Source organism: Rhyacophila brunnea, unplaced genomic scaffold (genome assembly GCF_057557595.1).
Source record: "Rhyacophila brunnea isolate RB1 unplaced genomic scaffold, BYU_Rbru_1.0 scaffold_16, whole genome shotgun sequence".
NCBI lineage: Eukaryota > Metazoa > Arthropoda > Insecta > Trichoptera > Rhyacophilidae > Rhyacophila > Rhyacophila brunnea.
In genome coordinates, this window is record NW_028232816.1 from 30657702 (window position 1) to 30672068 (window position 14367).

The 14367-nt window shown below is 32.0% G+C and overlaps 1 protein-coding gene across 1 annotated transcript in view; it reads right to left on the reverse strand.

Moving 5' to 3' along the window:
• The window catches only part of Ptp36E (protein tyrosine phosphatase 36E), a 653618-nt gene that overhangs the window by 366037 nt on the left and 273214 nt on the right, over positions 1–14367 (reverse strand). Inside the window, exon 2 of the mRNA XM_085943740.1 lies at positions 5849–5872. Coding sequence (XP_085799866.1) covers positions 5849–5872 — 24 coding nt within the window. The remainder of the gene's footprint in view (positions 1–5848; positions 5873–14367) is intronic.

The window sequence follows — 14367 nt, forward strand, 5'->3', positions numbered from 1 at the left end:
AATTTGAATAATTTGATAAATATTCAGAGCTAATACTAGACCAATGATATAACGTTTTATTACAGCTCTAACGTGTCATCTACACAATGAATTGGATAGTTAAAATTACAAATGGTTGACAAGGGAACAATAATTTTAAACGTAATGTCTTTTATTGTAACATAGTTGTATTTAAATTTGTAATTATTACATGTATTTAGGTAGGTACTCTATCATATGATAGTTTGCTGACATTTTGGTTATGTTTAAAACTGTAAATTCAATTTTCGACTGCACATAACTCTTGAGTATGCTTCAGTTTTGTATCCCCACTAAATGTATGAATACTATTAATAGGTACTATCATCGCCTCTACTAGGGGCGGGGGGCTGACAGGGCCCTAGCCTGGGGGCCCGGGCTCAGGAGGGGCCCGGCGAGGCGAGTCGACCAGATATGTGAGATAAACACACATCACAAATTTGCTTCACTAATAAAAAAAAGTAGCCTGATACCTTGTCGCTATTTTCCTTCAATAATATTATTAATTAAAATTATGTGGTTGCACGATACAATTTTTAATTGTGTAAGTATCAGTACTCGACAACTCCATAATTCAAATGGATGTATTAAAAATTGATTAAAATATACAATAAAACACTGAATATACACATTAATTTTACCGCGTACACCATTTGGAAAACGCTACTGTTTGGAAAGGATTATACTGTGCTTATCATTAGCGGTAGGTAGGAGGGCCCGCCAAAAATCCTAGCCTGGGGGCCCGTTTCAGGATGTCGGGGCTAATATTGGGGCCATGTGTACTATAGACTGAAGGTACTTGATGGAATTTGAATTTAAATTCTAATCGATTTAAGTTTTGTACTATTCCATTTGAGTCGTTTTTTGCGACCCGGATTTCGCTCTTTCGGCATCTTCAGATACTATGTACACTCACCAAAAGGCAGACAAATATACACTGTCAAAATATGGAATAGTATAAAACTTAAATCCATTAGAATTTAAATGTATGAAATATAAAAGATATTGTAATCGATTTCATAAAACCGACATATGCACAGTCGTTGCATACGAGTGCGAGTCATGGAGACTAAATATGAAAGCAGCTGAAATGGTGGACTGCTTTGTAAAAAAGATCCTGAGGCGGATATACGGACCCATGAATGATGGTGGGGAGTGGAGAATTAGGTACAACACGGAACTATACCGCTTATACCAAGATTCAAAACTCTCCACCTTCATAAAACTCCAGAGGCTAAACTGGGCAGGCCATGTCCAGCGCATGCCTGAGTCACGGATACCGAAGAAGATCCTCGAAGGAAACCCAACGGGGAAAAGGCCAGTGGGAAAGCCGCGCACACGATGGGGTGACAACATTACAAAAGATGCCAACCAGCTGCTAAAAATCAGGAACTGGAAAAGACGTGCGGAGGACCGTTCCGGTTGGAGGACGGCGGTGGAGGAGGCCAGGGCTCGACTTGAGCTGTAGCGCCATCGAAGAAGAAGAAGAATCTATTTCATATTGTTTTTTTAGAAAAAATAAAACATCTCAATGCATTATTCAAATATCAAGGATTCATTCTCTTCAAACAGTTTGCTAATTGATATATTATATTATGTTCGATACTTTTTTTTTTACGTAATATTTTATTATACTTTTTTACTGTTTTAATATTAACGAGTTTATAATGTCATATTAAACCTATGGTATCAACGAGTTAATTTAATTTACCCGAATCATTACATATATTTTTGCAAAATTTAATTATATTAAAAATTTAAAAAATTAAATTGCTAAATTTAACAAAATGAAAGTGACTACTGCAATTTGAATGTATTGTTGCTATAATTAAACATAAAACACAATTATTGCGTTTTATGATTGCAATAACAGAAATTCTTACAGTTATTTGTTAGACGTCCATCATAACCTTTTTTGGAAAAAGTAGCAATTTTTGTGTACGAATTGTATATCCTATACATAACAGCAATACATAAGTTAATAAGAAATCTTATTGAAATCAACAATTAATTGTTACCTGGATTAAAATATAATACAGCGAAAAACATTTAAATAAGAAATTAAATTATTTTTTAAGAAATTAATAAAAAGAGTGTTGATTTTATTTATAAGGTGTGTAAGCACTTTATCATTGTTTGAAAATAACATTAATACATTTAAGGAAGAAACACACAGTAATAAGCTTTAACAACAAATTATAATAAGCATGGAGCCTAAAAGCTTCTACATTGCGTTATGTATAAAACTATTTTAGCTGTTATATTATTATAATACAAAAATACTAAATAATATGTACAGTAGATATTAAACATATTGTTAAATGTAATCCTTGTAATAAGGATACAATCTAATGTCGTGTACACACTAGAGTTGACAACATTATAAAAATAACAAATACACTTATTTGATGTCAAATTATATCTGATTTCTATGAAAATATAATAAACGTTGTATTGATAAAATAGTTAATCTAGAGGTTGCCATATTTTTCTCTTGTGTGTCTACAGTTTTAGATTGCATGCTTACGAAATGTTGTATACAAAATATACAATAGTTTATGTTAGTATTAAAATGTATGAAATAATGAATGTCACAATAATATGTTTTAATGTTGTTCGATACAAATAAATCATCCTCCTTTAGTTTTATATCAGTAAGATATTAAAAAACCTCCACTACCTAATTATTCAAAGTTTAGAACCAAAAATGTTATTAATTAAACTGGCATCTATGTTTATAAAATAATAGTTATCAAATAAAAGTTTTTGCTAACCCTACGATTATTGGTGTTGACATATGCTGGTATATGAGGGCTATAAGCCCATCCATTGGATATATTTGGAACGTAATTATCTGAGGATGAGTTTAAAGCACAAAACAACAAATACATCAATCACAATAATTATTTCAATTATAATAAAAACTTAATTTTAGAGATCATTAATTAATATTGAAAAACATTACCCATAATATAAATTTCACATACACACTTTGTTTAAATTGTTTAAAAAGTCAAATAGGTAAAAAATAAATTATAATATTTGATTTATTAAAAAAATATAGAGAAAATAAAACCGATTTCTGTATTTGTTGTGGAGGCATCATACAATATGATTGAATGTTAACCATTTACTCATTTTTTGGGGGTGCCGGACGAAATCTCGAAGGCCGAAATCCCGAATGCTGAAATCTCGAATGGCCGAAATCCCGAAGGCCGAAATTCCGAATGCCGAAATCCCGAATGGCCAAAATCCCGAATGGCCGGAATCCCGAAAAATAAAAAAATTCAAACAGTAATATTTGCGCAACCTTAACAAGAGAGAAAAAAACCCATTTGTTCTAAAAAAAAGATTTTTTGTCTCTCCTGTAAAATTTGTACAATTCAAGATAAGTGTTAGGATTGCGCAATTATTACTGTTTGTATTTTTTTATTTTTCGGGATTCCGGCAATTCGGGATTTTGGCCATTCGGGATTTCAGCATTCGGGATTTCGACCCAAACCCATTTTATGGGTACATATTACCTGGACACATTGACTAGGTACCTAATTGAAAAAAAACAAGATTAAATTTGACCAAGCTCAACTAGACTTAAATTCGAACATAGCAAAAGGCATAGTTACAATATTGTAATGAAATAATTATATAAATACGCAGGCTTGGTAAAACCATAAAGTTGCACTGTGACTTCCACCCTTTCTTAGAAATCTAACCCGGAACCTCCGATATGATATTCCGATACCTTACGAATTTAACCACGTAATATAATATTATATTTTAGAATGGTGATAATAGTAATATATCTGTACAATGATAAGTAAAGCTTTAGGGCCATTCTTCATGAGTAGGTAAAATGCCTCAGTTTACCAGCTACCGACCGCGCTATTAAAACATAACCATGGATGGTACTGTTCGGTCATCAGGAATACAGCGGAAACACATTTCGAAAAAAGCCGATAAACTGGATTATTTGTTAGGTTAACCTAACCAAACATAATCTAACCTAACCTAACCCAACCTAACCTAACCTAAACTAACCCAAACTAACAAATAATCCAGTATGTCGGGTATTTTCAAAATGTGTTTTCCGCTGTATTCCTGATAACCGAACAGTACCCCATGGATTAAGAATTAGCCTGTTTAAACGAAAGTTTTTCTGGGTTACCAGAGGAGGCGTTGGAAACCGGGCGGCGATCAGAATGCATCGGGAGGCGATCATTAATATTATCATGTTACACACAATAACTTTGAATTACGTGAATATAGAAATTATGTGTACCTTTTAATAACCTCTGTATTAAAAAAACGCATGTGCAGAGAAAATTATGCTAACAGTAAAGTTACCGGTATAAAAGCTTACTGCAGTAATGTATTCGACCAACTGCATACGTACAATTTACCGTAGGTAAAAGCCACTAACTAACCTATCGATATTTTTATCATGCTGGTATAGTGTTACCAATCCCAGTATAACACATAATGTGTACAATATATTATAGTGATTATTCAAACAGCCTTTATAGTCTTATATATCAAGGCTTCTACTTCGCACTTGTTCTACTCCTGAGACAATTAATTAACCTCCAACGTTGTGGAAACATGGCAGGTGTTTAAAATCTCAGACACGTTTACTGAATAAACGTGATGTTAGCACAATAGGCCGGAGCTAACACAGTGGCTGTTGTCTGAATCTGAATTACTACTAGCTACCTGCTAAGTTTTAAATACTGATTTGTGCGTGAAATGATGTTGAAGTTTACAGAAGAAAACATAGGGGCAATTTTCTTTGACGCAGATAACACCATTGATTCGTTAGGGGCCTAAAAACAGGCATATAATATTGAACATGCATAACTTTGAAAAGACTTCTGAGAAAATATATTATAACCAATAGAAAAAATCTTTTTGAAAAACGTAGGAATCGAACTTGCACATAGAGCACTATGAAAAAGGAGTCATATATACTTGTGATAAATTTTAACTAATGGCTTTTAATACACACTGAAGCGCTTTCCAAATTGAGCTACTATTGGCGATCGGCTTTTGTATTTTAAATCAAAGTAGGTATTACTTTAATTACTAACAAACGCCACGGATCACTCCAAGATGTTTTGTTGTAATACCTACATTGATATCTCATAATGTGGTCGAAGTAATGCAGTTTTTTAGTTTTGATACTTTGTAGAACTTCTCGGCCCTCTCCCATTCGATTGAGAACCTCACCCGGTCAGTCCAAGGAAATCATATTTTGATTCAGCCTGCCTAATGCCTGGATCTATCCAAAATTTTGTCATAACGTACTTACACTTGTTAATAATTTACTAAACTATTTATTATTCAACGAATAATTCACAAGATTTTAGAATGTAAATTTCACCTTGCTCCGATAGATACAGGTTTGAGTCCTTTCCGTTCCCATATTTTTTCAAAAGTATGTTACCGAGTTATGTATGCTGAATAAAAAATATTACATTTTTAAATCTTATGAAGTATTCGTTGAATAAAACAAAATGTTTAATAAAAAACAAGGTTAGATAATGACACTTGAAGATGAAAAAAATCGAGTAAGTAAATAAAATGAAATATTAAATAAACAGTATTAATAAATAAAATGTAAGTATGTCAGTATTATATTGTGGTGTTATTTCATTTATAGAATGTTTGTTGCACACAAATTTGTTTTTATTAATATCTATATTGCCTAACTATAATGCTCTAAATCCATATCATATCTAAACTACAAGCAAGCATTTTTTTTGCCAAATGTATGTTCTAGACACTAGCCCAACGCAGCAACTACTTTGCGTGTAGGTATTTTTGTTTCACTTACTTTCCTCTCTGAATTTTACGCGGTCTGAAACACACAAAACATTATTTTAAGACACAGAATTAGAAAACAAACACATTTTTTAATTACAATTATTGGACAGAAACAAAAGTATAAATTTGACAAGAAAAAAAAAACAGACGTAATATTACAAATAGTGGGGTTATAAACATATTTTAAAACACAATCGATTTAGAGTAAATTCATCATATTAGGGTTTTGGGTTGTCACATTACCGATGCCAAAGCAACATCGTTGAAGGTCAGAAATATTTTAAAGACCAATAAAATACTTCTAGTTTATCATATATTATAAGATATCGCAGATGTCAGAAAAAGTATGTAGGTCAAACATCATGAATGATAAATAAGCGTTCAATGCACATTTTCAGAAATTGCCGAACAGTCGATAGACCCAGATTACAAATTTTAAATTTGAGACCAATATATTAGGCAGGAATAATGGATATTTTAGTTAGGCGTTTAGTAAAGGAGTAAAAAAAATTCAGAGGAACCATGAGAATTTGAGATTTAAAAAAAATCAATATCCGATCTGGTATCTTTGGTCATCGTAACTGACACAGTATACCATCACCCCCTTTTTATTAGATTTGCTCTCAGTTATACAGACCATATTTCAACACACTTAGAGCAGCGTTCGAATTCATACACCTAACTTTAAAGAGTTTAGTATTATAGTCATCCAGCCCAAAATGTTCAACCCAATCAAAAGACATCCCAAAAACAGAATACAATAATAAACAATATATATAATATATATATGTTGTGAAAACTCAGTTAGGCAATTAAGATAAGATAACATGGAACATTTCTGACAAGTTTTAATCATTGGCAGCGTTATGAAATTGGAGATAATGCAATAATATAATATTATGTACTTATATTAAAAACAGTTTTATAAAACACAACTGATAGTAACCACAATTAATAGCTAATTTTTGTAATAAGATGGAGAAACACGATAAATGTCCGTTTTTCTAAATTGTTCGGAAGAGCAATTTTAAACTTAGAAAGACAGTCAAACAATGGATATATCACAATAATATATTGACACATATTATTATTTTTCCCAGCCTATAAGACCTAGGCATACCATATTTTGATATTTTGTAGATCTCATTGAGACGAGTCTGAAGGTATACATAACGCAATTTACACCGTGTTTTGACACTACATAAATGTTGATTCATATTCTTTTAACATAGTTATGAATGAATCTCAATTGCCCTGATGGCATATATATATATTTAGTCATCTCTGTTGCCCATATTTAACCCTTATATTATATAAGTACGCATATATTGTAGACGTTGCGAAATGAACACAATCTTTTTGTTCATTATATCGAATTACCGGAGTGTAATTGACATAAAATATTGTTTGAAAAATTATAAAACCATCTAGCAGACGGTTATCGAAGCTAATATGCTAATAATAACCCACTGAGGTGGTGATTTTATAGGATACGGAAAAACTAATAAAACTATTAAAATGTGACATCTTATGGTTCATAGATTAAATTTTGTTCTTAATTAGTCACTTTGTCAAATAAAAATGTTTTGTGTTCAATATTTTGTCAAACCAACAATATAATTAAAAAAATACACAATTAAAATCATTAATTAGGTACTTCACTTTATATGGTTGTAGAAGTTAGCTTTATTATAACATGAAATATATTAATTACATTAAAAACACAAGTAAATCACAGTAAAATAGTATTAATACAACGTACTTAAATATAATAATTAAATATACATTAAAAAGAAAAATAAAACATGTTAAATTATTTCACATTTCACGCAAAAAAAATCTTTTTCGTACCCACTTTTTTATTGATCAATTTTGCTCCCGAGCAAAGCATAGTAGTTCCACATTGTTGAAGTTATATTTACCAACCGATTGTATACGATCAATCACTGTTGGTCATTTGTAAACTATATAGGTATCGTTCTGAATCACACGCACTCTGGAAAAACGATATGTAATTTTTGCTGAACGGGGTTAAAGAAAAGGCCCCCACGGTTTCAGAAACTGGCGCTCTCCCACTACTCCGCCGAGGGTCGTAAGACATGCTAAAAAACGCTATATAACGCATATTAAGTGCGCGTACGTCATGTAGTAATCCGGACGAAATAATTGTTAAACGTTTCCCATAAAACAACGATTATTTGCTAATGTAGATAACACCAACGCTATTGACTGTACTTGGTATTTTATGGATATTGAATTTAACTTATAATTATTGATACAATTATTTGGTACTATTCTATTGGAATCAGTTTTAACTACTTAGCACATCTATTCCAAAAACGTAACACCATAACACCTTTTCGTTATTTTTATAGAGCCAAGATAACAACATGGTGTTAAACATTTATTCTGTAGGTATGTAAGATAGTTATCTAAAAAAAATGATAACACGGCAGTAGACTGCTTCGTGGAAGTTCGCACCTGCTTCGTTGTGAACTCGCACTCGCATATTTGTTTTTAGATATTTTGTACAATAATTATTATTATTATAACCCACCGACTTACTGCGGTCAACAGAAATGATAATAGCCGCGTACTGACTGAGCGACCTCGCAAGGCTGCCTTGGCCATTTGCTTCGCAAAAATCGCTGCGCGAGGCAGCTCGCAACAAAATTAACGTTACGCAAGGCAGCCACGCGTAGCACCTTTAAGCATCGACAAACCGACAACTATTGGATTGGCCGCGGCAACGCTTGGGCAAGGCGGTGCTGCTCGCTCAGTCAGTACGCGGCTATTCAACGTTATTTTTGACATTTACAACGCCGAGATACTTAACGCTCAGAATACAATAATAATATTATATTTGTTATACTTTTCAAATCTATTGGTGTTAAGTGTTACATTGGAATAGATCTGCTGGCTTCACTTTTTGGTATCTCCAGACTATATGTTATTATATAAATATTAGTTAAATACAATACATATTATTATAATTCATTAATGGGAGGCTTTTTATTTTCAGGAACATACAATATTTAAAACGTTTCAATATCTTTATAATTATAAATAATGAAATTATCACTGTCGATTATTTAGTTAATTTTGTAAGTAAAAACAGACAACTTTAGTCATTGTGAATATTTGTATACATACCATAGTTCAATATATATGGAGTCAGTGATGACGAATATTTTAAACCGGGGTTACTAAAACCGGTTCCTATGGAATAGTACAAAACTCTCATGGTAAAATATAAAGTATTGAAAACTGAAAGAAGTAGGTTTAGTTCATTTGTAAATAATCAATCAACGCAATATTAGGTATTTATTGCATGTTTGAATAATTTGTCTGTTACTTTTAGTAAATAGTTTGGTGTTAGTCTCTCCGAAGATTACGATAGATATGCGTTACCACAAAAGTAACAGGTTTTATGTTCAATATAACGGCTTGAAGATGAAGCAATCAGCAAGTATATTTTAACATAACACTTAAATCCAAAACGATGCAAAAATGCTATAATTGTATTCTATGAGTTTCGTATGAAATAATTAATAATTAGATAACTTAAACGTTGAAAACTGTTTTGCATACAAAATACACCTATAACAAATTTGGGGTTATCTCGGAAAGATAACAAATCAGTGTTATTGGGTGTTATGGAGTTATATAGTTGGAATAGACCAGAAGGTGGTAAATTTCCCATTTTTCGAATATTTCATCACTGCCGGACTGGCGAGCATACGATATCCGAGCGTTTCAATGGCTGATTGTCTTAAGGCCATGGATTAGTTGAGGCATGGTCTAAAAATATCGTTGCTAGGCGATGCGCGGATTGCGGGTCGCGGGTGCAAATGACGCCTGTCAAACGAAATATTATTTGTCATATAAATCCAACATACGTCCATTTTATGTTCTGTTTATTGTTCTATTAGTAACAATAATAATATATTCATTGACATGTTTTCTTTTTAAAGTAAATGGGTAAAGTTTTTAGTCATCTTTACACGATTTTAGAATTAATTGGCCCGTCGCCATCACGCAGCAAAGTGACGTGTTTCTGGCTCGACGTCCTCTCACAGAATGCGAGCGAGTCCAAAATTTCGTCGCGCCTACAGCTGAAAATTATTTGGCGTTTCACTGTTGCGTCACCTTAATTTCAAATGCACAAATATTGAACATCAAACTTGCAACATCCAGCGGTATGTTATATCTACTTCACGTCTATGCATCGTAATGTGCGACGAATCCTATGTCTAATAATTCTAGAAATCCATAACTTAGAGGCCATCCATGGACTGAAACCGTATGCGGTTTAGATCCGTGTGCCATACTAAACTTATGATTTTTGTTGATGAAAATATATTTTCACTAAATTTGTAAGTGTAAATGTATGATATAAACGAATACGATCAGATGCTTATAATAAATACTTTAATATCGACGTACAAAATATAAATATTATACAATATTTGAACACCTGAAAAATAAAACATTACGCCATATTAGTGTACTGAGAAACGTAAGAGATTAGTATTACTTATTTAATATACCTAGATTTACGTACATTTATCTTGATTCTAGAGTACTCCAAATGAATAAGCTTTCTGTGTATACAATTCATAGAACTCATTAACCTGTAGTACAATACTGTAGTATAGTTGAATATTCGTGTATAAAGAAAATACGTATATACACTCTTTACGTAAGATAGTTATCTAAGAAAATATTTACGACGTATTTTACACAGCTATATACTGAATAGCTTTCATGTTTGCCTGATACTAAATAAACTAACATCATACAATAAAATAATAATCAAAACGAAATCTAACAAAGGCATACGTACACCCTTTTGTTTTATGTTACCCTAATATATTATAAATATTAAACTATAAACATATTTTGCACAGGTGAAATATGTACATTATATTAAAAGATAGTATAAACCAGTATCTGCATGGTTTTGGAATATTATGATGAAGAAAAAGTTGATTATTATAAAAATAAATACTAAAGTCAAATTCGGTATCAGCGCATCTCTTCTATACACAAGACTGCTATCGGCCGCTATTAGTGGCAATTGAGGGTAGTTAATCATATTTTTGTATTGATGTATTACAATTATTAGAATAAGTTGGCCATCTAAACAGTCAAAACTGTCTATCTCGCTCCGAAAGTTAGCACATACAAGAGAGGTGCTGTTAAGACATGGAACTTATTGTAAAAATTATATTACATCAATACAAAAATATGAAAAACTACCCTCGATAGTTTATCATTTATGTATTAGGGCATTTTGTTGTAAACTGTCAACACTATCTATCTCGCTCTAAATGTTAGCTCAGTCAAGAGAAGGGCTGTTAAAACATAGCACTTTTTGACAGTTCAGACGGTTAACTTATTGTAAAAATTAACCGCCCCAATACATAAATATGATGAACTACTCTCGATAGCCGTCTATAGCCGCCGATAGCAGCATTATGTATAAAATAGATGCGCTGGAGTATGTCATGCACTGTGGCCACAATCCGGTACTAGGTAGGTACAGAATGTATTTTTTATCAAACATTCAGAATGGCCAAGCGCGTAATGCATCGGCTTGTAATATCGAGGGTCCCATATTGTTTTTTAATGTGTGTTTGGAGAGAGAGTATGGACCTGACAGGTTGAGAAAGTGGCAAACATCCATTTCTCGTAAAAACAAAAATCTGTTAATACAAAGCTCCCATATTATGAACTTCTTAGGATCCGATATGGTAAAAGAAATATTAATAAGTTTGTATAGAAATTCGTAGAATATGAGTACTTTTTTTGTTCACTATTTTTATGTTAAATGTATTTTTTTGTTCAGGATTTGTTTTGGCTTCATTATTATAGAAGACGATTTTCATGCGGAATAATAATCATGTTTGCCTGATACATTTAAAAAAAAAAAAAAATTATGTGGTAATACGATACAATTGGCGATCATTGTGTGTCGATACTCGACAACTTCATAATTCAATTAGATATTTCCAAAAATCCAAAATATCACTAAAATTACACTTAATACCCATAATTTTACCTCGATTATCATTTGGAAAATGTTTGTATAGCGTAACATTGCCTTTTAGCGATAGGTAGGGGGGCTTGCCAAAGATTCTAGCCTGGGGGCCATGGCCCAAAGTGTTTCTAAGTTATTAAAATAAAAAACATTCAATAAATTTTATATTTTTATTTAGGTAAGAGAATTCAAATAATATTATTTCGGAACCGATTAATTATAAAACAAATACGTCACAAAAAAAATCACGCTTCAATAAACAGCACTGCCAACATAACAAAATGAAATAGATGACAGCATTAATTTCCCGCGCATTTTCATGTTAGCCTGATACAAACGATAAATTATAAAAAAAACAATATCATTGTAGATCACATTTTCGTCAATTAGGAAACCTTAATGGTGTGAAATTCATATAGCCCGTTATTATTTACGCTCGCTGCGGGAGGGTACATTTTTTATCTCATGTGCCCACGATCGTTATCATAGAATACAGCGCCGGCGTATGTATTTCCCTTTCACATTTTCTGTTCGCCTAATACCTACTTGTTATTCCAATCCGTATTTTCCTCCTTTCACCCAATTTTTTAAGGTTTTATTGCTTTCCATATTTTCTTTCGCAAGGTGAAATCCGAACGGAGTGATGTTATTCTTTCTTGTTTTTTTTTCCATAGGTAGAATAGATGAATACGCGTGTATGTTTTGTATTATTTTTGTAAATATAAAGTTTATTTTAGTCATAAGAATATAATAATATGAAGAACAAAATGCTTAGTATAGATAGCTACATAATTGACAAAGACGTTGAAAAAAAATATCTCGCCCGAGGGCGTTTATTATAATATTATCTACGTAGGTATGGAGAAAACTTTTAACAATATTATGCCGATTATCGTGGAAAACTATGGAAAATCATGAAAAATAGGGCCGGAAGAGATGCGCTTTTTAATTTCTGTACTTACACAACCAGAACCAAGACAATTATATTAATACAAAATGAGGTTATATACTGACTTCGAAATTAATAGGCCCAATTCGTCGAATTATTCGCAACATCCGCCGTGTTATTTTTATTAAGTACTCATTGATTTCATCGTAAATCTATTCTAATATTATATAAATAGTCTACTGCGTGACTGAAGAATAAGTTTAAAGCACCTTTTTTTCTTTTCACTCCTGCGCAGCTATTCTTAAAAGTTAACATTTCAGCACGTTTCCGTTATTTTCATTGGTCCAAATTAACATGGAAGGTATTCCATACCCAAGTCGGTTATCTAAAATAGTTGGTAAATTCGTAATACTGCGAAAATTTAGGTTGGCAAGACATGTTAGTCAAATTTGGATATATTCGTGCTAACGGATACGCTCGAAGACAATAGTTTTGTAATGAAACGTCGACATAATATCAGCATAAACTACACTTTTATTAGTTATGTCATTGCGATTGCAACATAAATGTAATTGCAATAAAACAAATATTATGTTACGTTTTGCTGCTAGTAGCCACTCGATATTTGACAGTTAGCAGGGAACTTAAATTAAGACGATGGCCGTGACGTAATCATATTTCATAACAATCAGAACTTGCATCTCAATTCTCAATATATAAAATTGACGTACTTTATCTCGCTCTAAAAGTTAACACAGCTAAGAGAGGGGCTGTTAAAATGTAGCACTTTTTCACAGTTCAGACGGTTGACTTATTTACATAATTAGCCGCACGAATATGTCAATTAGTCATATATTTATCACATGTAGCTCTTTTTGGATGTATTTTTACCATGCCCTTGCTTTTTCATACAAGGTGGTTGGGAGGGTTAGTTGCATTGACGTGTAGTTAATTGTGTCCTTCCATTGATATCTTTAATTTTATTTATGGCAAGAATTAATATTTTTTGTAGTGTTCTTGTGTTGCTTTGTTGTTTAGGTGATATGTTAGAATAGCTGCGCTGAGGCAGGCCGCAAGTGATGCGATACGAATCAAGTGATACGACGACGTCACGAGGGATTACTCTTGACTAGGACCGTCACGTTGAATGAAAAAGTATCGAAACTTTTTAATATCACAAAAAGCAATATTTTCTTGATAAAAAGAATAACCATGCTATAATACTAAATTTCTATATGCTTACCTATCACTTTCTAACAAAATTTTAGGTGAAAAATAATAAGTAGGTGCAAAAGTTTTGAAAAATGATATCTGAATCATAATATGTCTGAACTTGGTCTCTCTAGTTTATGGAAAATGTTATTTATTTAAAAGTTTTAATGTAAATATATATATTATAAAAATAGTTATTCATATTTTATGTTACGTTATAAATAAGTACCATTATTTTGTATTAATTTTTATCATCATGATATTATTAAATTATGTATTAATGTTAATCAATAGGTAACATAATTTTAACCGAAGTATATTGAAATACGTATTATTATAAAAAATTGCATCTTTATCACCTTATCACTAATTTAGGAATTGTGTA